Source organism: Oryza brachyantha, chromosome 2 (assembly GCF_000231095.2).
Source record: "Oryza brachyantha chromosome 2, ObraRS2, whole genome shotgun sequence".
Classification (NCBI taxonomy): Eukaryota; Viridiplantae; Streptophyta; class Magnoliopsida; order Poales; family Poaceae; genus Oryza; species Oryza brachyantha.
This window is the reverse complement of record NC_023164.2, coordinates 6,683,995-6,711,370: the sequence shown is the minus strand read 5'-3', so window position 1 is coordinate 6,711,370 and position 27,376 is coordinate 6,683,995. Positions and strand designations below refer to the sequence as shown.

The window sequence follows — 27,376 nt, the reverse complement described above, 5'->3', positions numbered from 1 at the left end:
GAATACTACGTCCGTTTTAAAATAAAAACATTTTTTAGATTATTTAATAGTAAAAGCTAAAAAAACTACCAGGTCTCTTAGTAATGAGCGATGATTGAAGAATAAAATGGGGCACAATAGGAGAAGCGGATCGAGTATTCATCACTTTTGTTATTGATTAAACGTTTATATTTTTTCTAAACACACGCATAACACATTTGTTATTAATCAAACGTTTGTATTTTTTCTAAACACACGCACAACACATGAGTGATTGGATGGAGAGGACGTGTATGGGATTTTTAACTTGTATACGTGCTTTTAGATTATCATCCAATAACAGAGACTGAATTTAATTGATGAAATTAAAAATTTTAAACATTTAATCAGGACCCTTCGATCACAGTGTTATACTTTGGTCCATGGATGACGACAGGTAGACGACCATCTTTGGACCAAAGAACGCAACGACATCAACACGCATAATGCATATGGCGCCGTGCTGCCGAGTGCCGAGCATAGCCTAGCTACCGCGAAGAAGAAAGAAACAAGCAAAGAGTCCGTCCGGAAGCCGGACTAGTCTTGGTGAGCTGACAAGTACCGTGTGGTTGAGCTGCTGCTGATCCTCCTCCTCCTCCCTCGTAAGCTCACCCTTTTTTAATTCTTCCTCTGCAGCAGCAGCAGCTCCTCCATCTTTAATTTTTCCCAACCTCCCTTTGCTCCTTTCTCTCGCTTGCTTGCGACAGTGACCCATTGTGTGTGTGTGTGTGAGAGAGAGAGAGGGAGGGGCAAAGACAAAAGGCGGCGAAACACCCAAGAATCAAGGCAAGGCGAGGTGACGGAGAGAAGAGAAGAGAAGCTTTGCGTTGCATATGTGCGTGGCCCAGCTACAGCTAGCGACCACCGCGCGGGAGCTGCTCCATTTCTCCGGTTCATATTTGTGGTGCTAGCGCAGTAGCAGCAGCAGCTCGAGGAGCGCGTCAGATAGGCGCCGCCGCCGCCGCCGCTGCCTGTGCTGGTCGGCGTTCTTGGTTGGTTGGGTGTGAACTGTGAGGTGCGGGGAGGAGGAGGAGGAGGTTGGAGGGAGGGGAGGGGTGGCATTGGCGGGAGATGGAGGGGGAGGAGGAGGGGTTGGGCGGCGCGAGCGCGGCGGCGGCGGCGGCGGGGCAGCGGCAGCAGATACGGGTGGTGCGGTGCCCCAAGTGCGAGAAGTTTTTGCCGGAGCTCCCCAACTACTCCGTCTACGTCTGCGGCGGATGCGGCGCCACTCTCCAAGGTCCTCTTTTTTTTGGTTCTCTCTCTGCTCTTGCACGTTGCACCTAACTGTACCCTTCTCCGGCATTGAGTTCCTCCTTATTTCTTTCTGCTGGTTTGGGTTTGTTTCTCTGCTCGTCTGAATTCGCAATCACAAGAAAATACTTTTGTGTTGGACTAGTAGTGATTAGCTGTTGATTTTATAGAAAAATTGGATTTTTAAAAGGAAATCCAAGGTCTTTTTTCCCCTCTGCTCTTCACATTTTTCTCCTCCGATTAATGTGCAGTCACAAGAAAGTAGTGGTGAACTGCTCATTTGATTAAAAAAAAACTGTAGGTTTTTTTGGATGAACGAAGCTTGTGAAAATGGGTTCTTTGCCATGGGTTTCTTGCTTTGTTGAGTACGCGGATTTTGAGACTCATTTTGTTTGCTTCCACCCTGTAAAGATTCCAATTTTTTAACGTGTCTTCTTTGGCTTGAACCATTTCGGCAGTTTTGGTCGCTCCTATTGGCTTGGGTTGGTTTGCATTACACTATGTTTTCCCTTGCTGTGTGCTTGATTTGATCAGCATTGTTTTTACACAATCGATGCATGTACAAGAGCATGTTTGGTAGTATTAGTAGCTTTGTATTGCTACGTTTCATTGTTTATTTTCGGACCGTGACTTCAAACCTCAATTTGCCTGAGCCTTCAGATCTTGTGGAGGGTGAATTTATTCTTTTTTTTTTTGGTGCGTCAGTCCAGTCCAGTACATACGAGACTGCTCATTGTGGGACATGTGCCTTGACTTATAAGCCCCCAACTGGTTACTAATGTTTGGTAATGTTGAAAAGAAATGGTTTGTGTTTGGTTAGTTGCTGCAAGAAAAAGGTTATTAGGAAATTCTGTTAGACTCTAAAAGAGGGCTTTATTCTACCCTGGATAAACATGGTGATTTGATTACTGGAGAATGCATCTTTTTCCTCTGCTGACGCCAGTGAGCTTATTTGTTTGTTTCGTTTGTGGTGAAATTTAACAAATCAAACTGGGAAGTCGTGGTTGTAAAATATTCAAACGCTGAAGTATGTTGAATTTCCTTGGCCCGAATATTTAGTTTTTGTTCGAGTTAGATATAAACCCTTCTAAAATAAGAAATAAAACTGAAGTAGTAATTATTTTGACCAGTTAACTTGTTGCTATTTATTCATCCAGTTTTCATGTTGTATTAGTTGGCACCAATATTAGGTATGCAGCTGCATTTTCAAGTGTCAATGTGCGAGCTTAAAGTCTCTGTTTTTGTCCAGATAGTCTACAGAATTAGTGCACTTAAATTTTTCGCTCTTTTTTTTAGTTTTTTAAATATTGCATTTGCATGCTTAGTCAAATTTTAGATCGATTTTAATACTCCAAATAACATTTTACTGCATTTATGGTCCATATTGCAGCCAAGAAGAACTCGGCATCTGAGAATTCCTCAGAGAAATCTGGTGGGCATGTGAAGTACCTTGAAGTGCTAGAGAGTTCACCTGATAACAAAGGAGCTGCATCGAAAGATACTTGTGAGGTTGCCCAAGAAGCAGAAGCCAAAAATGGAGAAGCTAAAGCAGAAGAGAGACAGGTTCTTGACAGAATGGCAGCTATGCACAGCGAGTCTGGATATGGTTGTGATGATAGCCAAATTCCAAAAGAGCCAAATGCCTTGAAGCTTGAAGCTTCACTTAGAGATGACAGCAGAGAAATTCGGGAGGCCAAGTATCGGCGCATTCGCAATGAGGAAAAAGGAGAAGCAAAACATGGAGTGAGAGCCAGAGACAGATCCCCAAGATCTGTTGTTGACACCATTCCTATGAATTCATATCCTGCAGAAGGCCCGTCTGACTACCATATGAAGTCAAGATTCAGACATACCAATGGTGAGCAATCTGATACGAGAAATTTGGATGGCCTAAACAGAGTCAATGGTCTTGAAAAAGACCGTGCTGATCTATTACGGATGCTTGATGAGTTGAGGGATCAAGTTCAGAAATCCTGTGAGATCACCAATAAGCCAAGTGGAAGTACTCCTACAGACAAAGTGGCTGATGCATCAGCCTCACACAATCCTCGGTTGAGTCGGTTACGACATGGTTCGCCTCAGTTGCAGCGTAGTGGTTCTCAGCAGTCACCAGCCTTGAATGGGCATGTTCCCTGCATTCCACAATCTTATGCTCCAGGACCTACTCAGCAAGATCTTCATGGGTACGGGGAGCCAATGACACACATGGGGGCTCCAAGCTATCCTCTTGGCACATATCCATGGAGAAATTTTGATAATTATTTCTATGGACAGTATGATCCTGACCCCCTGATTTCTTACCACCATGATGGCTTCTACCATCAGCCTGCCTGTTCTTGTCTACACTGCTACCACCGTGAGTTCTTACCTGTTCAGGGGCCTCCTCTGGGTTTCAACAATCGCAGGGCACCATATATTATGAATAATCCTAGAGTTTACCCTGTTGATGGTCCTGCAATGTTTGGTACACATAACTACAATTCAAGAGTTCATGCTTCAATGCCACGCAATCACATGAGGGCCACTCTGAGTAAAAAACCTGCACAGACTTGTGAACCGATTGCATGTGGTGCCCCATTCACCATATGCTATAACTGCTATGAAGTGCTGCAACTTCCTAAGAAATCCCCCTTGCCAGGGAAGGATGAGTACAAATTACGTTGCGGATCATGCTCACATGCACTTGTGGTCAAGCTTGATGGAAGCAGGCTTGATGTTTCAGCACCTTCACCTATTTCACACATTTCTGCTGGCAGCAAAAGTAGTACCAATGATGGCCAAGGAAGCAATGCAAATGCTGCTTCACAAGAGAGGGTGCTTCCACTTTATAGTTTTTCCGCGGCAAGTCATGGTTCTCAAGACCTACCCTCGAATTCAAGTGAAGCCGAAAAAATGCAAGGCATATCATCATCCTGTAGCATTTCTGAAGATGAGAATACCCCTGCAAGATCTAATTCGCAGAGGGACACCCCTGGGTCCAGGGACCTTCATCCTGAAGCTGATGTGGCTACCCGTGTTCCAAGTTTACATCTTCGGGATCATTTTGGATATTCACCAACCGAGAAGGTAGTTGATGGATCAGGGAAAGGAAGCAGAAGTACCCGATCTGAACATGAGAAGGCTGTATTGACAGAAAGCTTCAAGCAGCACACTGTAAAAGATGTCTCTGTAGTGAGCATAATGGACTTGTCAGATGATGAGTATGATGATCCTGACTACATGCAAGATCCAGGTGATGTGGCACAATCTGTCGATCACCCTCGGGCTGCAAAAACGGGTGATTCATTTTTCACCAATCTCATAAAGAAGAGTTTCAAAATTAACAACGGAATGGGCAATGGCAGAGCAAAGGTGTTTATTAATGGCTATCCAATCTCTGATCGGGCCGTCAGGAAGGCTGAGAAGATAGCTGGACCAATCTATCCTGGTGAATACTGGTAAGCCTGCAACTTTTGTTGGTCTCCAAGCCAGTTTAGATATATTGTAATTTTGTTGCATTATAGAATATATAACCGTCAGTACCATTGGCATTTGACATTTTGTTTCTCTGTCTGATTGTTTAGGTATGACTACCGTGCTGGTTTCTGGGGTGTAATGGGACAGTCTTGCCTTGGCATGATACCGGTAAGAGAAATTACAGTGCAGTTGAGATGTTTGTCTTACCCTTGCATGTTTTGATAAAGTTTTTGACTGAATGCCTATGCTGCAGCCATATATTCCAGAACTTAATTACCCTATGCCCAAGAAATGTGCTGCTGGAAATACAGGTGTATTTGTTAATGGGAGAGAACTTCACCAGAAGGATTTGGATTTACTTGTGGGTAGAGGACTCCCAGATTCTCCTGGTAGATCTTACAGAGTTGAGATGTCTGGTAAAGTGTCAGATGAAGTCTCTGGTGAGGAGCTTTATTGTCTCGGCAAACTCGCACCAACGTAAGTAACTTACAGCATCAAATAATGCCATTACCCTTGAAAATCTATTGTGTAATAGCATATTTTCTCTTATGTCATTAGCTTATCTGCAATAGTGTAACTTAGAGATGAGAGGGCCTAAAAAAATATGGAAAGTGAACTCATGCTGCTAGTATGGATAGAAATATAACTTTGAAAATGTGGTAGCAGACAAAGTGACACATGCCACTTCCCATTTAAATGCTTGTTGGTGAAAGTTCTTAAACCATATGTAGAATCTAGTCAAATAACCAGTTTATAAAAGTGTTATTCATAAACTATTTTTCGTTGCAAATATGCTATTTCGCTTCTTCCTCCAAACAGCCAAAAGATAACCATCTATCACATAAGGTCACTGCTTACCTTGCCTTGGGCTAATTATTATTTCATTGAAGTGATCAATTGAACCTACCATCTGCTTGTCTTGAAGTTTTACTTACAACTGATTTACGAACACAGTGTCGAGAAAATGAAGCGCGGATTCGGCATGAGAGTCCCGAGGATCATCCACTGAGAATGCAGGGGCCAAAGCTGCTGCCTCTCGCAGTCCTGATTCTTCGCCACACTGGAGTTGGATGTTCAGCCATTTTGGATGTTTGTTCCGGTTCTTCTCTGCACCTACTTGCTGTGTGCAATTGCATGCTTGTTGATTGCTGTTTGCCCGTTCTGTCTATTTGTGTGCTCTGAGATGTATAATCTGTGACTGCTGCTTGCCTGAAAAACTATCTAATGGAAATTTTGCAATGTGAAGCTTATTTTGTGCTCTGAAACCAGTTCATGCTATGGCTTTTGACCAGTTAAATTTGGCCAGGTTCTGTCCACCTATGCTTGGAATGGTTATGTCATAGAAAAAAAAATAATGGAGTTCATTATCTGCAAAAAGTTATGGAGCTAACTAACCTATTTATTATTGCTCCGACTACTGGATTTTTGCTAAAGGAGTAGTTTATAGATTAAATTGAGGCGACTTAAACTTTTGTTTTGATGTAAAATATGTAGAAAATGGATCACTATAACAATCTGAATCTATCATTGGCAGAGATATAACAATCTGATTCTGTCTACCTATGCTTGTTTTTTAGGAATAATTTGAAGGCAGAGGTACCTAGCTCTAGAAAAACCTTGGTGCAAGAGCTAAAAACCAGAGAGAATCTTAACTAATTCTCATAAAGAGACTACCTTTGTTTCAAAATATAAGCAAAATTTCAAAATATAAGCAAAATATAAGCAATTTTAAGTTAGTGAGCATACACTAAAAAGGATGTCAAAGATTCTCTTTTAGCCAATTCGTCATTCAATTTTTAAATTTTAAATTGATTAGATTGTTTTCTAAGGTTTTGTAATCATTGGAATAATTGAAATCAGGTGAATCAGTTAAAAATACTTATATTATGGTACACAATTTTAATTATAGAAAATTTATGTTTTGAAATGGATGCAATAAGAGTAATATATCATCCATTACTTACCATCACTTTCAAGTGGGCCCTAAGGCTGCGCTCGGCAGCTAAGTCCCTTTCGTTTTTCACGCGTATATTTTCTGAACTGTTAAACAGTGTTTTTTTCAATAATTTTCTATAGAAAAATTGTTTTAAAAATATTATTCTATTTTATATTTTTTAATAATTAATAATTAATTAATTATGTACTAATTTATTACTATGTTTTTCATGCCAATTTATGCCCTCCTATCGAACCGGCCTAAGTCCACAAACAGCACCAGCCTATTCACCCCTAGGCCCTGGGCCTGTCAACTTGCAGCCCACTGGGCCATTCGGCCAACTCCCGAGTGATCATTTATTTTCGGCCCAGTTCATACGAACGGACACGTAGCATCTCAGCCGTCGATTTGCTTCCCCTTCCGGCTTCCCCGCTGCCTCCCGCCTCAATCACAGCCGTCCATCGTGGGCCCCCGTGTGAACTTCGCCCTCGGGCAGCCTGCCTCTGACAACCAGGCCCCACCTCGCAACGGTCGCGGACCTCGCCTGGGTCCCACTCGCCAGTGACTCCTCCAACTAGCCGTTGCGCTGACGTCACCATCCGCCGGTTTCAAATCTCCAAAAAATCGGACCGTTGCTGCCGCCTCCACTCCCCGCACCTTGACCTCTATAAAAGCGCCCCCGCGAATCAGATCACCGACCATCGCCGCCTCCGATTCCGCTCTCAGCATCGAAACCCTCACCCGTCTCTCTCGGCCAGATTCCATCCATGGCGACGGCGACGGCGACGGTGGCGGTGGCGTCGGGAGCGGGAAGTAGGAAGAGCGGGCGGGGCCGGAAGGCGCTGACGGCGGTGCTGGACAACGACGCCAACATCTCCGCCGGGAAGGCCGGCTCGGCCGCGGGGATCCTCTCGCCGCCGCCGCAGAAGGCGAAGAGGGCGTCTTCGAAGGGCAAGGGGAAGGCGGCGGCGGCGGCGGCGGTGGTGGATGAGGTGTCGGAGCTGCAGGGGATGCTGGAGAAGCTGCGGCTGGAGAAGGAGAAGGCCGAGGAGATGGTGCGGGAGCGGGACGAGGTCATCCGCCGGAAGGAGGAGGAGCAGGGCCGCCTCCAGGCCGAGCTCAAGAAGATCCAGCGCGCCAAGGAGTTCAAGCCCACCGTGGTATGCTCTCTCTGCTGCCTTCTCAACTTACCATTTGTTGCCATGTTGGTGAATTGGTCTGATGATTCTGATCTGGTTGTCTCTGCAGAGCATTCCTCTTGTCAAGTCATTAATCGAGGAAGGAGACGGTAAGGCCAAGAAGAAGAAGGGCAAGGGCAAGGCCGGCCATGAGAGGAAAAAGCCCTGCCCGGCGTACGCCCTCTGGTGCAAGGATCAGTGGAACGAGGTACGAACCCCAAACGGAAACGCACGCACCATCTCCCGGCTTCTTTTTTTATAGCTCGTCAGGTGTTTGATGAATTGCTCACCCTGCACTGATTGTTTCAGATCAAGAGGACGAACCCGGAGGCCGACTTCAAGGAGGTGTCCAACGCTCTGGGCACCAAGTGGAAGGCGCTGGGCGCGGAGGAGAAGCAGCCGTACGAGGAGAGGTACCGGGTGGAGAAGGAGGCGTACCTGCAGGTGGTCGGGCAGGAGAAGCGCGAGGCCGAGGCGATGAAGCTGCTCGAGGAGGAGCAGATGCAGAGGACCGCCAAGGAGCTGCTCGAGCAGTACGTCCGGTTCCGGCAGGAGGCCGCCGCCGACAACGGCGACAAGAAGGCGAAGAACAAGGGAAAGAAGAAGGACAAGGACCCCTCCAAGCCGAAGCACCCCATGTCCGCCTACTTCGTCTACTCCCAGGAGCGCCGCGCCGCGCTCATCGCCGAGAAGAAGAACGTCCCTGAGGTTAGCTAGTGGCTGTCTCGAGCTCCCATCCTGTGTTCTTGGATGCTCGTGCCACCTTCGCAGGTTGTCTGATGCTGAGCTGTGGTGGTGCTCGGTCTTGCAGATCGGCAGGATCACCGGAGAGGAGTGGAAGGGCATGACGGAGGCGGAGAAGGCGCCGTACGAGGAGGCGGCGCGGAAGCAGAAGGAGGAGTACCAGAAGCAGATGGAGGCGTACAGGCAGAGGAAGGAGGAGGAGGCGGCGAGCCAGGAGAAGGAGGAGGAGGAGCAGAAGGAGGTCATGAAGCAGGAGGCGCTGCAGCTGCTGAAGAAGAAGGAGAAGGCGGACAACATCATCAAGAAGACCAAGGAGCAGCGGCAGAGGAAGAAGAAGGGCGCCGGCGGCGCCGCGGCGGCGGACCCGAACCGGCCCAAGAAGCCGGCGTCGTCGTTCCTGCTGTTCAGCAGGGAGGCGAGGAGGCAGCTCGCCGAGGAGCGCCCCGGCGTGGCCAGCTCCACGCTGAACGCGCTGGTCGCGGTGAAGTGGAAGGAGATGGGCGAGGCGGAGAGGCAGGCGTGGAACGGCAGGGCCGCGGAGGTCATGGCGGCGTACAAGAGCGAGATGGAGGAGTACACCAAGGCGCACGCCGGCGGCGGCGGCGCCTCCCCCTGTGCCTCCTCGTCGGCTTCGTCGTAAGCGGCGTCATGGCCGGCGATGTTGGCCCTAACGCTAACGAGAGGATTCTCTTCTCTGAATCCTATGGGGAGTGCAGTACGTGTTGATGATGCGTTTGGTTTGGTTGTGGGTTTAGTTTAAGACATTCAAATTTAGCTCAGTAAGCTTGAGAAATTTCAGCTTATTCAAAGCATTTGGTATCAGAATTTGCGTGGCTGTTGCCAAGATTTGTTTGCTTTTTGTGTTCGGACACTTATCTTAACGTGATTTCTGACCCATATTTTGAGATAAATTCTACTGTTGCTAATCTTTCCAAATGACTCAAATAGAGCCTTCCCAACCTGTCAGCCAGACTGGAAATTTAAATTTGAAGGACCGTGTGTGGCCCATATCAAATGAGCCGTTGATATACATGAAAACTTCCAGCCCACCATAGCCAAGATGATGAATCCACATCATGTATACAACAACTACACATCATGTGAAACTAACTACTGGATAAAGCATTTAAAATAACACTGGAGAATGTGAAATATGGAAGAAGTTTGAAGTTTAACTACTACTGAAATCATGTGAAACTAATTACTGGATAAAAACATAAAAAACGAAAGGTAAACCAACTGCACTCATAAAAATGCTTGCTTTGTGACAAGAAGCAAAGCCTAATTTGGGATATAATGGACGGCCCATCTCGAAATCTAACTAAAACTTCGGCCCGTCGAGGTCCACAATTCGAGCAAGGATATGGGCCGTTGTTTATGGATCGATACTTTGAACTAAAATCATGGCCCGTATACATGGATTGTCTGAGATCCAGCCTAATCCGAAGAAGGCCGAATTTACTAAATCCTCACAGCGCTCCAGTCCACAAATTGGATGGTTTTTGTGCAGATATGAGGTTTCAAAATTGCAGGCTAAAATCAAACAAAAAATAATAGGCATAACGGGTATGTTGGTTTGTACCAAAACTCAACCATGCAAGACAAATAAATTGCAATACGTACTGCCAAAATATTAGTCCTACATTTGGTTTGTAGAGAAAAAATGACAGCGAAATTATTTGACTTAATTGAATTTATCAAACGAAACGAAGGCTTTAATTTGATCATTCTTGCACAAAAAAAAAACTTGGCAACAACCAATTCTTACCGTTGCCAAAAAAAATGTAACGCTAGAAAAATATAATGGGGGGGATTTTTGTAGGGCCAATTCCTGTATACCCTGTAATTTCTAAAAGCTAGAAATGTTTGATGTGTAAATTATTTGGGTTGTGAATAACAATAAGAGATAAATTACTAAATATTTTTTAAAAAATAAAACATAATTTCATTAACAATTTAAAAATATTTATTTGAAACAAATCAAGCTTCTCATCGAATTTGAAAATTATTTTCAACTAATATGCAGTGAAAAAAGATTAATTTTAAAAAAACAAAGGGGACGAAATTATTTCATCACAAACTAAAAAAAATATTTAAAATTAATGTGTGGATTTAATCATATTTTTTTAAAAAATATTTTTCTAAAAGATAAGTGTTATTTTTTAAGTTTAGCATTAACTGATTATGTCCTTTTATTTTAGTATAAGTTATTCTTTGCGCATGAAAATGTATAGAGTAGGTAGCACATGTGTATAGGAGGGGTAATATAGTCATTTTAAAATATATAACGGTTAACTAATGGTCAACTAACAAAAATGGTAGAGGGTATCAAAATAAAATCTCAAGGGTATACAAGGGATGAGGTAAAATTCAGGGTACACAAGGGATTGAGGAAAGTTTTAGGGGCATGTAATGAATTTTTTTCATTTTTGTAATGTTTGACTAAAAAAATAACTAACTAGAAAATATAAGCAAATTAAGTTTTAACTAGGTTTTGATTTTTGGAGGACGGTACAAAATATTGGCCACTTTCCGCTTTTACTTCCAAATTAAATTTCACTTGATTAAAATCCTAATTAGTTGACCTCCTCCGTCGTCCACTTGTCAGCTGGCAATTAATTGGATCCACTTTGGGCACATAAACAATTACACATCATGTGAAAATAACTAATAAAGAAAGTGAAATGCAGGAATACTCAACTTGAGCTATTAATTGATAATTTAAAAACAAAAGGTAAATAAAAAAGCACCCTTTTCCATGAAAAAGGCTTGTTTTGGGATACTAGCAAGCAAATATGTTGCAGCTCCTGCAGGGTAGTAGGAGCCACACACACACCCACGGGGAATGAGATCCCCCGTAGGAGGATCATGCTAGTGTAGGGGCCATAGTAATGCTTATTTGATATATGTCGTTTCGTTGGATCAAAACGGATAAATAAAATTTAATGCTATAGTATTTGATACTTCCTCTGTCTTATAATAACTTTATTTACGTTCTTCCGTGTCCAACATTTGACCATTCGTCTTATATGAGAAATTTGTTTAAAAACTTAAAAAAATTAGTCACGCATAAAGTACTATTTATGTTTTATCATCTAATAAGAATAAAAATATTAATAAAAAAATTTAAATAAGATAAAGAGTCAAAACATTGTATCAAAAAACCGAATAATGATCTTATTTTGGAACGGATGTAGGACATGAGTGAATAACATTTTAGGTGTACTGATACTACAATATTTAAGCACTGTTTATAACATTGATTGATTTACTGTTCCTCTCGCATGAATACGGGGACTATTGGAGAAAAATTACGGATGAGCATGTGACCAAGGTGAAATACATCCAATGTACACTGGCCAGTAGTATACTGTACATCCATGAGAAGTTCAAAAACCACATCACTGGTGATGTCAACAAGAAAGCAACTTTTACTGCTGCCAAAAAATGACAGCACCCATGCATGCACACAATGACACAATGTTACCCGTGAGTGACTGCCTCCTTTTAAGAATCACTATCTCTAGTCCTATAATAATTTCAGCTCGGTAGTTTAAATATAAATTATATAGCTACAGTTATTATGGTACAGAGCTAATATAATGGACTTATTTTGTAGAAATTATATAAGGTGGTTGTTTGGATTTTTCATGGAAAAACCAAACGATATATTCGCAACAAAAAATAATTTATGAAATAAAACTTATGTACATATTCTTAGCGATCTAAAAGCCAAGCCTAGAAAATAAACTTCGGTAAAAACAATCCTAAAATTAATTTTAATGTTTAAGATTAAAAATATAAATTTTGGCTTATAAAAATAAGCAGAGACGGAAAGATGAGGTGATATTCTAATCGGAAGTATGTATGTCCTATTTCTCTATGTCATTATTAGAAAAGTTGACAAGATAGATTATGTGTGACATGTTACTTCAGAAACAGTTATGTTCAAATTTGACCTTTATTAATTGTAACATAAACCAAATTAAAATCTGATTAATATCATATTTATATCTTTTTCTTGTAATTTATAGTATCCAAATTTGATCTGTCATGTGTGGTCACACATTAATTCCTTGTTAATTTTTTTGTTTTTGATTATCAGTTAGATGCATGCAATGCAAAAGAAAATGAGATGACGTATCTAAAGGATTTAAAAGAGTTTTCCTGTTTTCTATGTGTCATAGTACAGAGTTTTCTGCTATCATGATCTATACATATATCTATGCTGCACAAATTAAAATCTCGTCGATAACTGATGAAAAAGATTAAACTTTGATCTTGGTAGATGCAGTCTGCAGATCGATCCGGACGCTCTTCTGATGCTTGGTATGAACTGATATCCTCTGGAGCCATCCGATCAACTTTGAGATGTGTGAGGGATGATGCATAATATGGAGGAGATGATCGTTGGTAGCGTGTCCAAAAAAAACCTTGCCAATGATCTCATCCAAAGCGTCGATCTCTGATCGGACGGCAGCGAGCAAAGCTCAGCTGCGCCGCCGTGATTTACAAGACGACCTGCAGGTGCACGACGGCGGCCTCGGCGGCGACGAACTGCTCGGAGTCGGAGTGCACCTTCCGGAGAGCGACGGCGGCGTCGGGCGGCGCGCCCTCGTCGGAGCTCTCCTCCTCCGGGATGGAGGAGAGCACGCCGGCCCACGACGCCGGCCCGGCGCCGCCGTAGCTGTAGTAGTAGCACTCGTCCACCATCCGGTACCCGTAGTAGGCCCCGAACGCGGCGGCGCCCTGCTCGGCGGCGGACGCCGCCGCGGGCCTCAGCCGGAGAACCTTGAAGAAGAACTTGTGCAGCAGCTTCGGGAGCCCCGCCCGCTTCTTCCTTCCGCCGTCCGCGACGGCGACGGCGCCGGCGCCGGCCAGCGGCGTCGGGAGCTGCGACATGTCTACGTACGTACGGTTACAGTAGCTAACGAGCTAGGAGATTGTGAGCTCGATAGATCGAGTGTACGTTTAGTCCTTGCTTAATCCTAGCTATTTGTTTAGGGCAGTGTTTTTATATACGTTCATAGCAACAAGCTTATTTGTGCTTAGCCACAAGCTTAGAGAGAGATTAGGATAAGGGCCGGCGGCCATGAGAGGGAGATCCGCATGAAGCTTTACAGGTGGGTGGAGGAGGATGCATGCAACGCGAGGGCTCCGCATGAAGAAGCTGTGAATTAACGTGGAGGTATTTAATGTGAGGAGCTAGGTTAGCTTAATCGCAAGGCTAAGGATCAGTGTGGTCTGTTGAAGATGACCTAGCTAGGGTTCTTGAGGCCGTACGTTAATTAGGATGAATCTTAATACTACGATGGATTACATGTGCAGTGACATAAGGGGTAACATAAATCTTCTTTTCTGGACCAACACGTACGATACTTGCAAGAGGAAATTAAAGTAACCTGCAGTCATGTGTTTGACGCCCTGCATGCATTAATTGATCATCTATTGGATGGCGCTATTTTTGGAGTAGTTTAATTATGGGCATATACATGTTAGCAAAAGCTAGTTTTGAGGGTGATTGTACGACGTTGACAAATCTTTTTTCATGTATACAGTACTGTATGCGCTTTAACTCTTTAAGCTAGCCAGAGGAATAATAGACAAGTGTTTCACAAGTACGTACAAGCTGGTACCAGAAATTAATTCATCGTACAATTATTGTTTGGCAAATTAATTCTATTTTTTTTAATTGGTACCGACTACATGTGGTAGATAATCCCACTCCACAGCATGGGAAGTTTGAACCATTCAATCTGCTTTGAGATTCGTGCACACAATCAACATTATCCTTTTCTTCCCTCTCCCCTGACACGGGCCAGTAGCCAGCGCTCTCGCCGTGTCGGTGACAATAGAGAATAATTGTATTGGCAGTAGATACATACGAAAATAGTTGCATTGGGATTTAATAAAGTACGGGTACTCTAGTATTTTTTATATTATTATGTATGGGATGAATAAAAAACAAATTTATTTTTAAGACAGAGATAGTAATATTTGAATTTTAGAAATATTTAAATTTTGAAACAGTGGCGAAACACCTAACTATAAATTAAACCCAAATATAATAAACCGTATCCTACACTACGTGTTGCCTTCAGTAAAATTAAAGCTAATCCAGAAGAAAAAGAACCAATCGAGTCACGCAAAAGAACAAATTAACAAAGATTTCATGGAGAAAAGAAAAAGGTAAAACGAGTGATCTCACTGGGCTACTTCAAGATGGGCCTCAATTTGTTGGAGCAAAGCAAAAGGCAGAAGGGGGAATTGTCTTGGGTAGGCTTTGATCTTAGGGCCCAGACAACAATTGAACAAGACAGCTCAAAGTCCCAGAGCATCTTTTCTACAATCAGCCCAGTTCACCAAAATGGTTGTATTATACAGAGTAAATCTGTTGATTTTATACATTACGACGCTGTAATCAAAATTCCTATACATGACACAGTATATATGTTGAGGCTGACGTAAGTACCTATTCCCGATGAGTGATATGGGAAATGCACTATATGATGCATTCTTTATACGGGTATCCCTAATATTGGAGGCTTCCTTGTCAACTACCTTACTTGTTCTAAAGTGTAAGCATTTTTGGGTTGATTATCAGAAAATATGGTTAAGAAAAAACTATAGTGTGTCTTAATAAAATGAGAAGAATTTTGAATGAAACTTAGATTGATATGACAAGTAGTGTGGTGAATATTACCAGAAATACTTATATTGTGGAAAAAAGTAAAATTATATAAATACTTATATTTTGGAACAGATAGAGCAACAACTGGATGAACTCTCACATTAATCAACATAAATTTAAAATAAAAAAAATACTTAATGTATGAAAAACATAAAAATATAAAACATGCACAATATTATCAACAACAATTTACTTAAAAAAATAATCTTGCTCGGAGGTAGAACACTAAACTGGAGTGATTAACGCTGGAGAACCATAACGTAATTAAAAATAACATGAATGGAAATTGTAAATGTAAAGAAAAAACTAAAAATAGTTATTTCCGTCCTGCTAGAAACACAAGTCGATCGAGATCGATGATGAAGGCAGAGGAACATGACAAATATTTAAACTACAAATGCTAAATTATAAATTTTATAGTAACGAAGGTATAGTAATGAGAGAAGGGGTATAATAAAACAATACAAATAAATTAACTATAAGCCAGATTTGATAGAAGGAACACTTATGTCGATTCCGGTTAATACGAGCTAGAATTTGAACGGAATTGAATACTCTTTAGACCAGAACGGTTTGTAGTTCGTTCCACACCATTTTAGGAGGTAGAATAGTACATACATACCAACCTTTTTTTTTATTTCAGGGACGGAATCGATATAAGCTTGATCTATAGATTGTGATAGGGGGATTGTTTTCTACTCCATAGTTCCAATGTATTAGATTCCATATAATTAAAATTTTCCACATAAATAAAACTGAGGTAAAATATTGGATCTGGTCCCTCATCTACACCATTCATATTTTAACAAATGACGCTGTTTATTTTTTTACACGTTTGACCGTTCGTCTAATTCAAAAAATATGAAAAAATATAGGTTATACTTAAATTATATTTATAAATTCAATCACAATCAAAATAAATCATAATTATATAAAAGTACTGAATAAAACCAACCATCAAACGTAATAAAATCAACATCGTCGTCTGTTAAAATATGAAGCGAATGTATCATTCATGGCAACAATTTCGCTGGAGCAACATGCAGACGACGAACCAAAACAAACTGCATGCGGCCATACCTAAGCTTCGATGCAATTTCCATGCTCCACAAGTACCTTCATGGGCGCCATACCTACTGCATGCACCGAATATATCCCAACTTATTTTTGGTGACCTACATGATCTCGCAGAGCTAGCTAGCGCATGGGGAACTAGCTCACAGCCTAAGGTCAGTCTCAATGTATATTTTATGAGGGTGTCATGCACATTAAATAGGGTTCGACATCAATAAAATTGCTGACTTGACAGGATAGTTTAGTTTTATAAGATGAGAGAGAAGTTTCATCCCCATAAAACTCATATGGCTTGGTTAACTAGTTTACGGTCTTAGTAACTATGATATAAAAGTATGCATTAAGACTGATCTAATAACTTAATGGATCGTTAGCCAGGCCCAGCCATTCAAAAAAAGGCTGCCTGATCGAGAAAGCTCTGAAAACATGCATGCATCAGCTATGTATGTAGGAGTAGCTTGCAAATCGATATCGATCCCATGCATGCAGAAGCAGAAGCAGAACCTTTACTTGGCCTCTCGATCTGTCAGCCGCCGCTGCAGCCGACATCCCAGTGAAGGCACATCGCATGCAATAATGCATATGCACGGCCAGACACCAGTGGATCGATTAGCTTCAGAGAGACCTTCAGTACGCAGTAGGGAGAGGAATGCACAAGTTCCCAGCTGAAATCTCTCTCTCTCTCTCTCTCTCTCTCTCTCTCTCTCTCTACAATTCACCAACGTTGCAACCAGATCTCACTATGCGTGTGCACTTGTTGGCGATCGATCGATCAATCCAGTCTCATCAATTTACTGCATCAGATTGATCGATCGATCGAGCCTTCAATTAACATTTCTCTCTTCTCTCTTCTACTACCACTTGCTAGCTTTCAATTTAATTTGTTCCTGTCCGGCCATTCAATTCGCAGTACGTACGTACGTACGCACTGATGCATGAGAGCCAATTTGAGGCTGAGGTTGAGGTCGTGGATGCTGGTGCTGGGATGGAGAGAACTAGGGGGGTGTTTGTGACAAGGGGATAAAATTCCCTTCAAATGTTTGGACACTTATTATAAATAGTAAACATATACTATTAATAAAACCTACCCATAATCTTGGACTAATTCATGAGATGATTCTATTGAGCCTAACTAATCTATGATTAGCCTATGTGATGCTACAGTAAACATGCTCTAATTATGGATTAATTAGGCTTAAAAAATTCGCTCGTGGATTAACTCTCATTTATGAAATTAGTTTTTTATTAGTTTATATTTAATACTTCAAATTAGTGTCCAAACCTCCAACGTGACATGAGTTTAGCCTCATCTAAACAACCACCAGGAAGGCTCTTTCGTGCAGGCCCTCCAAGGAGTAATTCCATCTCGCTATTCATCCCAACTTTCACCTCTCCTTGCATCCATGCATGCCTCTTTCGTGCTGCCATTTAATTTGCTCCTTCAATGAAGCTTCAGCGCTAGCTAGCCGCCATATTTTCATATATGCATGCATGGGACTGTTTAATTTGTGGGAGAGCTAGCTATCTCAAACAGTACACCTGTATGCATTCATGTCTGATTATCTTGTATAAATTGCCTTGCACTAACACAATTAATTTCCCCATCCATCCCTACGGGAAATGCCCTTTTCAAATGTGTGTGTGTGTGTGTGTGTATATATATATATATATATATATACACACACACGGTGAGTTGCAACTCACGGGCTCCTCCGTGAGTCGGGGTCCAAAAACATATCAAATCATCTCTAAATTTTGATTTATATGGCTCACTAGATTCTTCGTATCAAAATCTGGTACCACGCAAAAAAATTTCATTTTTGGAGTTTTTTAAGTATTTTTTTGAGATTTTTAAAAGTGACCGTACTATATTAATAAAATAATCAATGTGTTATGTATCACTTTTAAAAATCTCAAAAAAATACTTAAAAAACTTCAAAAATGAAAATTTTTTGCGTGGTACCAGATTTTGATACGAAGAATCTAGTGAGCCATATAAATCAAAATTTAGAGATGATTTGATATGTTTTTGGACCCCACTAGACTATATATATATATATAGGTCCTCAAGTTTGATTTTCCAAAATATAAGTTAGTAGTAGCTTGCAATCGACTTAATGATATTATAATTTGTTTCACCCCAGCCCTATATGTCATCATGTCTTTGCAACATTCATGACTACGGCCATGTTCGGCACCTCCAACACTTTACCATATCCACTTATTTTTCGTGCGCATGCTTTCTAAACTATTAAACAGGGTGTTTTTTTGAAAATTTTATATAGGAAAGTTGCTTTAAATAATTCATATTTATCTATTTTATATTTTTTATAACTAATAATTAATTAATCATGTATTATTCTATTACTATGTTTTCGTGCCAGATAACTAACCCTCCTTTCCCCTCGCAGAACGCGGCAGCCTACGTCTAGTCACAAAGAGTAGTGCCATTATGGGATCTGTTCAATTACCGCAAGTTAATTTTGATCATAACCATTGTTTAAAATATATTCCATAGGTATATAAAACCAACATTTTGATACAGCAAGAATGATATCGTAATATCACATCTTCTGCATCTTTTACATATTCATAAAAAAAATATAAGTAGTGAAACGTACGTGCACCTTGTTGACTTTGAAAAGTCCAAAACAACATTAACTTTTGATTGGTGAAAGTAGTTGCACTCCCGCTAACTTAATTGTCTATGCCGTGAAAGAAATGCGAATGATGTTTACATATTGTGCAATGATGACCTGTCTAGGTTAAAAAAAATTAAATGGTGTATACTTTAATACAACTTAAACTCATTCGCGCCCATCTTTTGGCTTATCAGAGGAATAAGCAAAACGACATATTATTTGCAAATGATAAATAATTTATGAATACATAAGTATATATAAGCGAAAAGATGAGAGTGATTATAGATAGGCTTCTTTAGGATTATTAGTACTAGAGAGATAGAATAATAAATAGCAAACAATACACCAAATCTTAACCTTACTAGAAATTAATGAGAGAAGTAAATAAAATTCCAAATGGCCACAATAAGACAATATATTATATATACTATTACCCCTGTTCTAGATTATATTATTTTCAAGCACTCACTAGATTTATATGGATGATATTGAATTTGGACATGTATAAAACATTCATTGATGCATAAAAAAAATCTAGTATGGCTAAACATGTTATAATATGGAATGGAAGTATATACATGTTACACACACATAATAATAATAATAATAATAGTAGTAGTAGTAGTAGTAGTAGTAGTAGTAATAATAATAATAATAATAATAATAATAATAATAATAATAATAATAATAATAATAATAATAATAATAATAAAGCCATGGGCGCACCGTCCTTGTTGATAGGTCGAAGTTTCACATCCATGCACCTAGGTAGGGGTGGGAATGAGCCAAGACCCATGGGTTCTTTCACAACCCTATTTAGTTCTTAAAAAATTTTTAGTTCAAAATTCTATACAATTTTATTTTTAACCTATTTTAGACCCGGCCCTTAAATTTTCTAGGCAAAATGATTGGGGCCATTACCACCCCTACAGCCAGGTGACCTAATTTATACTGTAGATGCCTACAAATATCGTTGGAAAAGAAGACACATGCATGTCATTGTCGAAGAGTTCCCTTCAACTGGACAAAACCATGCCCCAACTGTTGGATTTGCATATAAATAACTGTTTGAATATCATCTCATATCGAGATAGTCGCCTGATGTAGTTATTTCGGGAGAAATTTTTGTTGGAAGTCTCTAACCCCCCCCCCCCCCCCCCACCCACCCACACACATGTACACGCACACAAAGCACACACGACAACCTTCACCTTCTGTACTCTATATACTGTTGTACATTGATTTCATACTGGTCATGACATTTATATACATAAGTATGATGCAGAAGCTCTGTTACAGGAAGTGTTATTTTCTTGGCCCTCGTGTCACACATGATTGTACAAAATATATAGAGTTACAAATTGCATTCCTATTGGCTGCACACCCTTAATTATCGTGTGAAAAATCATGTGACGTGATTTAATCAGGAGGCGTGACCACGTTAATTAAAAACCTATGGAGGGGTTGTAATTTTTCAATAGGGATCGATTTTTTGTTTGGGGAGCAAATGTCATAGAGATGTCTTGTCTAACCATATGGGATGACTTGGACAAGGATTTTTTACACCTAGGTGCAATATCACCCATAGTTTGCATGCGGTCTAAATAGTTATAGTAAATTTCGAAATAATTAGTAATACCACTGGGGATGTTTTTAGTCTATGCACAAACATATAAATAGAGAAACATAAATAATAAAACTGGATAATGAATTGTACCCGCACAACAAATATAAGATTTTTTATTTTTGTTTCTTGATGTATAGATTGAGTTTAGACTTACATTTTTGTGTAGAGACTTGTAATATCATAGTCTATCTGGAATTTTTTTTGACTTCTTATAACTATTTAAGTTACATGCATACACCTATGTGCATGATATTACACCTAATAGGTGCAAAAAATACCTTCAGGAGATGGTTTCCCTTATCAGTACGTAACCTTTATTCCCAGGTGGTATTATGAGATTTTTAGATTATCTGGATTATCTTATTTTATGATAGCTACTTACATGTATATATCTGAATTAATTACTGCAAAGTTGAAAGTTTACCATAAAAAGACAAGACAAAGAACTTTTTTTATATAGAAAATAGTTCAATGAAACACATCACTAGAAGCTTAGAAATTAAGTTTGTCTACGATAATCCATAATCAATAATAACAAAAGAACAGGGCCTTGGACGATTCTAGCAATGAAATTCATTTTTTAACAACTTGTTAGTCCATCTAGACACGATATGCCTACTACTCTCTCTGTTTCACAATTAATATAAGATTTTATAGTTTTGCTTAGATTTATATGGATGCTAATAAATCTATACACATATACAAACAACATAAATTGATCAATGGGTGAATTTTGATATATATGTATGTATATATGTATGTATTTACACTTATATACAGGGATGGCTACGCGCCACATACGTTCATATTCACGTAGAATTTGATGGATGGACGGATGGCAAGTGGGGAGTATTTGGAGGAGAATGTTCCACACTGGCATTTAATTTCCATAGCACATCATCAATCTGACTTAATGCATGCAGTTTAATTGTGGAGTATACTAGGCACATAATGCCAACTTGAATTGAATTGCATTGGATCTACTTTCATTTAATTAACCACACACCAATTCAATCGATCGAACGGCCACAGCGCATTGATGTATGCCTCAGAAATGCATTTCATTGGCCTGCACTGCAGATCGATGTTCCCAGAAAATTCAATTTCGACACGCTCGATCGATCGATCGGGATGTTTTGATTTGATTAATTAATTGGCGTGCAAATTCTGCAATAAAAGAAGAACTTCATTGCTCTATCATTTTAATTAAGAAAAGTTACAATCTTGGTGACTATGCAAGCATGGAGCAGCTAGAACAGCAACACACTTTATCTCTGCGTTTTGTGAACACAATGTAGGTCTCTAAAAAAATAAAAAAAATAAAGGGGAATTAATTAATGAAATTAAATAACGAAGCAGCTCGCTTAATTAGCTAGCAGGATGCAAGCCGCCCGGGAGTTGGATTGAAATCTAGAGCCGTTCTGACACTAGGGCAGGCAGCAGGCAAACACTACTCCATTGTTGAGACTTGGAGCTCGCAAGCAACAAGGGGATGGCCCCCAGGCAGCTCAGCTCAGCTGCGATATATACACATAGAGACACATATGCATGCATGCATGCAAATAATTGTTTTTGGCCCCGGCCCGGCCGGCCCTGCAATTCTGTTCCGTGGTCACCGGCGCGAACACAGGAGCCTCCCTTGTCGTCTAATTGTTGTTCTCTTCTTCGCCTGACGGATCTTTCATCTTCCCCTCCGACGACGTCAGGTCTCTCAGGCCGGCCGGCCGCCCAGCACAGTCTGCCGCCCTCTCTGCCTGCCTCCCTCCCTCCCTCCCTCCCGGCCTCTCCTCCAGTCCTCCCCCTGTACGTCCTGGTTACATGCAATCACACTGCAATGCAATGGTACTACAGTGGCATACTACTACATGTATTCATGGTGGCTGGAGCTCCCAGCCCTAGCTAGGGAGGTATTCATATGTTTACCAGCAGCTGCAACTACAGTTTCTTCAAGAGGGGGGGTGTGGTCACAGCACAGACAGCTGCTAGCAGTAGCAGTAGCAGCAGCTCTGCATGCAGCTGGAAGATGGAAGAGAGAGAGATGATAGGTGGTTGAAGGAGATTAAATGGCCGGATCGAGGAGCTAGCTAGGGGAAGTAAATGCATGCATGGCCAAGCAGGGGATGAGGAAGAGATCAGAAAGAGATCAGGGGCCAGGTTGCATTGCATTGCATTGCATGTATGTGTGCTGATGGATGCTACTATATGCATGATCCTCTTAATAGGGGCCTGCAGCAGCATATTTATGTGTTACTTAACTATGCCATGACTTCTCCGTGTCTTGTATCATTCATTCTCCTCCTCCCATTAATAAAATCCAACCCTTGTGAAGAGAGAGAGAGAGAGAGAGAGAGAGAGAGAGAGAGAGAGAGAGAGAGATAGAGAGAGAAACAGATCATATATACTAGCTAGCTACTCCAAGTCTCCAACTAACTAGCTACTCCCATAGAAGGGACCGGGACAGAGAGAAATTAACCAATGAGCAAGTAGCAAAAACAAAGAGCAGTACGCAAATATACCACCAGATTTATTTGAGAATTACAAAATTTCAACAAACTGCTCTTGTGTTCCTGTGAATACGGCTGATCGATCTCATCATGAAATGGAAAAAAAAAACACCATCACATATATGAATGAATGACCGTGACATATATATCATGTATACTGTATGGGATATATACACACGACTCCATCTAAGATTACAGGTGGAGATCACTGAATGTCTGAATGTTAGTACTAGTACCATTTAGTACAGTACTGTCGTGTAGGTACCCCAATCGATCTATGCATATATGCAGGGAAATGCATGAATGATCGAGCTGAATGCTACTGAACATTAAGCAAGCAAGCATGGCCGACGGCCTCCTGTTTCAGTCAGTGCAGTGTGGTGCATGCATGCATATTATTTGCACATGCATTTCTGTGTCACAAGGCTTGTCCGCATGCGTTTGTTTGCGTCCGCTATGGCATGTATACGTACTGACAGACCTTATACTTAATTAGCTAGCTAGCTACAATGTATGCATTCTCTCCTTTAATTGCTTTGTTCATTTTTCCATGGCTAGGGACTAATTAATCCATGTACATAGTAAATTTCTAATGAAAACATGCTGCACGCATCGTAATTCAATTAAATAGGTTAACGCCCCATCTTTTCGCTTCTACTTATGTTTATATGTCTATATCAAACTTTAATTTTTTTTAATATCAAATTTGAAGTTAAATTTGGTGTTTTTTATCAAAGTTTATTTTTCAGCATTGGCTCTAAAATATAGATATAAAAATTTTATTAACAAATTATTTTTCGTTTGCAAATATGTCGTTCGGCTTTTTCCTTAATAAGCCAAACAATCACCGCCTAAGACTAGGAGAACTAGTTAATTCCACATGTTGATTTTATTTATTTTTTATGGCTATCATTTAAAATGTATTGCTAAATGTTTAAGCCCTATCCATTTAATTTAGCATTCATGGAGTTAGATGAACCTATGTGATTTTGTAGGTTATATACTACAAATATATACCAGCATCAAGAATTTCTCATAAAATCAAGTCTGTTTATCACCAGGCCAACCTGACATGCATTGTCTCCCAAGCTCTTCCTAACTTCTTAGTCAATGCAACACTTTTACCCTATCATACCGTACAAAACACTGTATAGTGTGTGTACGATGCATGCGATAGTTTTGAAATTGATCTTTCTTCCTAGACAAATTAGTATACATGTGAAGCAATATAGCATCAGAATGCTTAATCTTTTTTATTGGATGAATATGCACGCGCGATCATGATGGATATATATTCAAAATTTAAACAAGTGATTAATTGCATGTGCACCTCCTTTACCTATTTATGTCTTTGATCTGTTGCACTCTTGTCGCTTCCTTTTGTCAAGTTTTGCAGTTTATTGCATACATTATTAAGGAATGAGATAAGTTCAGGTGAAAATTAATCCACGCAACTTTTAATTAGCTGCCAATTCAATTCTCGTCCAGCTCTGGGCATTCCTTATAACATGTCACACTACTGCACGCTCATATTAATTATTGCACTGATTAGCAGCTTCAATGCACACATATAGTGGTCCAAAAGAAACTAACTGATATGAGACATACGCAAGAAGACACACAACGATTTAGACAAGCACTTTACGTACATCCACTTGTTTACAAAGAGACATACACATGAAGACATATAAGTGAAGCTGGATAAACACTTTATAACCACGCATGCTTAATTTCTACAAGAGACACACACAAAGAGACATGTGAAAGGAGATGGGTGTTCACTTTGTCCATTTATTCGATCTTCCCTTCTGATCTTGCATCTGTGTTTTACTTGTTGGACTCATCTTGTTAGCCAATAGCAGTTTATTGCATTAGATTGCAGCTTTATCCGTGGGCAAAACGAATGCTAGCAAGAAAGGAGATGAAAGATTTCACATATTTATGCTAACGACTTGACTCTTAGCACATGCAGCCTTTTGTGGCAGGGCAAAAGAATGTTCATGATCACATGCGGTCAAGTACACCTGACACTTACAAGATAGACCAATTCTACTTTAATTAATTCATCACTTTCATAATTATGAATTAAACATAGCCGTACACATAGCTGCAATATTAGCAGCCTTGTTACAAAGCAGTCTGCTCGACGATTGGGAGGGCATGAAGAATCACAGTCATCCTCTTACCGTGCACTTACTGTAGGTTATTCCCATTTATGATTGTGCCAGTGATATTTAATAAGTGCCTCTCCTCCATTGTCTTAATTTATTTCATGTATATTCTGGCACTATATTGGTTCTATCTAAAACTAATTACTAGTTCCAAACTTAAGTATTAACCACATGAGGATATTTAATTAATATTCATGGCAGGAGTACAAATTCTGGAAAAAAATAAATCTGTAGATCGATACTAACACATGCAGAACACTCGATAGACAGACATATATATAGTCATATAAATTAATTATTTTGCTGAAGAGCTATATATATATATATATATATATATATATATTATAAAAAATAACAGGTCAGATCTAAGCTATAATTTATACACCCTATCTTGTAATCTCTTTTATCATTCCACGATGGTTTAATGACCAACCTATAGATCACTAGTACGTTCTAATTGTTATTCAGATGTTACATATGTGACAGTCCCTACTTAGCTAAGGCTATATATTATAAGAAACATTTTTATTAAAGAACAAAATATGTTGGTGCACAATGCCCATAGAGGTGGTCCCAGTGGACCGGGACAACAAAAATATCAAAATATCAGCTACATATTTGTGTAAAAAAATAAAAATAACTTCTATGAAGAGAAAAAAAGGGAAAAACTACCTTAATAATATGTGATTCTGATTTTTTTATCAATTTTGTAGTTGAAATGTGTGTATATATATTTGATAGTGTTTATTTACGTCATTCAAAAAAGTATATAAATTGGATTAAACAAACTTACAATCCTTGATGCGCCACTGCTTTGTAAGGCTACATTCTTTTTCCCATCTTTTTTTTTCTCTTTATTACTTCAGAGTATTAAGCATCAACTCGCTGCAGATCCTAGTCCTAATCATGTGGGTTTTCTTCATGCGCAGTCTACAGAAGGCTATATTTCAGAAAGTTCCAAAGTTATACAGTACTATTATTCATCTAAACATGCTTATTTTCCTACAAGGAAATGCATTAATCTACGTCTAGCTAGCCAGCTACTCTAAGTGAACAGTACATATGGAAGCTAGATATAGATGGTTCATATATTAGTATATAAAACTATGCACACATGAGGCGAGTGACCACGCTAAATAACCTAGATTGTACACGTACAGCTTTCTCGATCTCCAGTCTCCATCGATCGATGCATCGGTTGCACGCCTAAAAAGTTTCAAGTTTTGCCTGCAGGATGCAGCCTTCCAGGACATACGGTACATGCTACGTACATGCAACGATTAACTGCATCTGCATCGTTTACTACTCCATATAACAAGCTAGCACGCAAATATGGATACATACTTGAACATAAATGCCAAGGCAACATGTGCTAGCTGCAGCTAGCAACTATAGTATATGCTTACTTTGGGCGGCTATACTTGTTTCTCTGCAAAAAGCTGGTTATCCATATGTGTATGCAGACGTACTACGTACACGTATATATATACTACTATACTGGTGCAGTGTTAACTACTGCATGTACTTCATTTTCAAACAGTAGATGATGATTTTTTTTTTGCATTGTGAGCAGTTAATTTCAAGATCTTAAAATCCCTAATGTATCGAAATTAATTAAAGTGTATATATATCAAGAATCTATATGTGAAAAATGGTATTTTTATAATAAAATATACACTTTCGTGTAGTTACATTCATATATGAGCAAAATTCGAGTAAATTTTGTGATACTACAGATACATTTAAATTTAGTAATAATGTTGTACCAAACTGCAGATTTTTGAGTTTAGATTTCTTCGACGGTTGTTCTATTGACACTATTGTAGATCCCCTTTGGGTGCTAGGTGGTAACCACCCATCCTTGCCGGTTTTGCAACCGGCATCCCACAAGAGGCATCGATACCCCTCCTTTTGATTTTTTTTTAAAAACCGATACTTATAATATAATGGTGCCAGTTTTTATGTTTTATTTTTTTATGTTCAGGAATCAATATATATAGGACCGTCATCTATTGGGGGATTTTAGTAGCGTGAATTTATAAATGATTTAGTTTTGTGTTAAAGTTGGTGTTAAATATGTAATA

At 39.9% G+C, this 27,376-nt stretch overlaps 3 protein-coding genes across 3 annotated transcripts; 2 read left to right on the top strand and 1 right to left on the bottom strand.

The window, feature by feature from the left end:
* The first annotated feature begins 1,089 nt into the window (after positions 1 to 1,089).
* Positions 1,090 to 6,019, top strand: LOC102703373 (protein ENHANCED DISEASE RESISTANCE 4-like). The gene is made up of 5 exons (XM_040521398.1): positions 1,090 to 1,255; positions 2,660 to 4,706; positions 4,833 to 4,893; positions 4,979 to 5,202; positions 5,680 to 6,019. The coding sequence occupies exons 1-5, from the start codon at positions 1,090 to 1,092 to the stop codon at positions 5,732 to 5,734; spliced, it is 2,553 nt and encodes an 850-aa protein (XP_040377332.1). The 3' UTR covers positions 5,735 to 6,019.
* Positions 6,020 to 7,377: 1,358 nt separating this feature from the next.
* LOC102703098 (high mobility group B protein 13-like) lies at positions 7,378 to 9,427 on the top strand. Its single transcript, XM_006648453.3, has 4 exons — positions 7,378 to 7,821; positions 7,910 to 8,047; positions 8,149 to 8,547; positions 8,651 to 9,427. The coding sequence occupies exons 1-4, from the start codon at positions 7,429 to 7,431 to the stop codon at positions 9,221 to 9,223; spliced, it is 1,503 nt and encodes a 500-aa protein (XP_006648516.1). The 5' UTR covers positions 7,378 to 7,428; the 3' UTR covers positions 9,224 to 9,427.
* A 3,326-nt stretch (positions 9,428 to 12,753) lies between these two features.
* Positions 12,754 to 13,514, bottom strand: LOC107303658. The gene has a single exon (XM_015833719.2). It carries the CDS (start codon positions 13,483 to 13,485, stop codon positions 13,093 to 13,095), a length of 393 nt encoding a protein of 130 aa, XP_015689205.1. The 5' UTR covers positions 13,486 to 13,514; the 3' UTR covers positions 12,754 to 13,092.
* Positions 13,515 to 27,376: the final 13,862 nt, after the last annotated feature.

Coding starts and splice junctions, on each gene's coding strand:
- LOC107303658 (XM_015833719.2), bottom strand. CDS start 13,485: ATGTCGCAGCTCCCGACGCCGCTGGCCGGCGCCGGCGCCGTCGCCGTC.
- LOC102703373 (XM_040521398.1), top strand. CDS start 1,090: ATGGAGGGGGAGGAGGAGGGGTTGGGCGGCGCGAGCGCGGCGGCGGCG. Junction 4,707..4,832: donor ATCTATCCTGGTGAATACTG/GTAAGCCTGCAA, acceptor CTGATTGTTTAG/GTATGACTACCGTGCTGGTT. Junction 5,203..5,679: donor CTCGGCAAACTCGCACCAAC/GTAAGTAACTTA, acceptor TTACGAACACAG/TGTCGAGAAAATGAAGCGCG.
- LOC102703098 (XM_006648453.3), top strand. CDS start 7,429: ATGGCGACGGCGACGGCGACGGTGGCGGTGGCGTCGGGAGCGGGAAGT. Junction 8,048..8,148: donor GCAAGGATCAGTGGAACGAG/GTACGAACCCCA, acceptor TGATTGTTTCAG/ATCAAGAGGACGAACCCGGA. Junction 8,548..8,650: donor AGAAGAAGAACGTCCCTGAG/GTTAGCTAGTGG, acceptor TCGGTCTTGCAG/ATCGGCAGGATCACCGGAGA.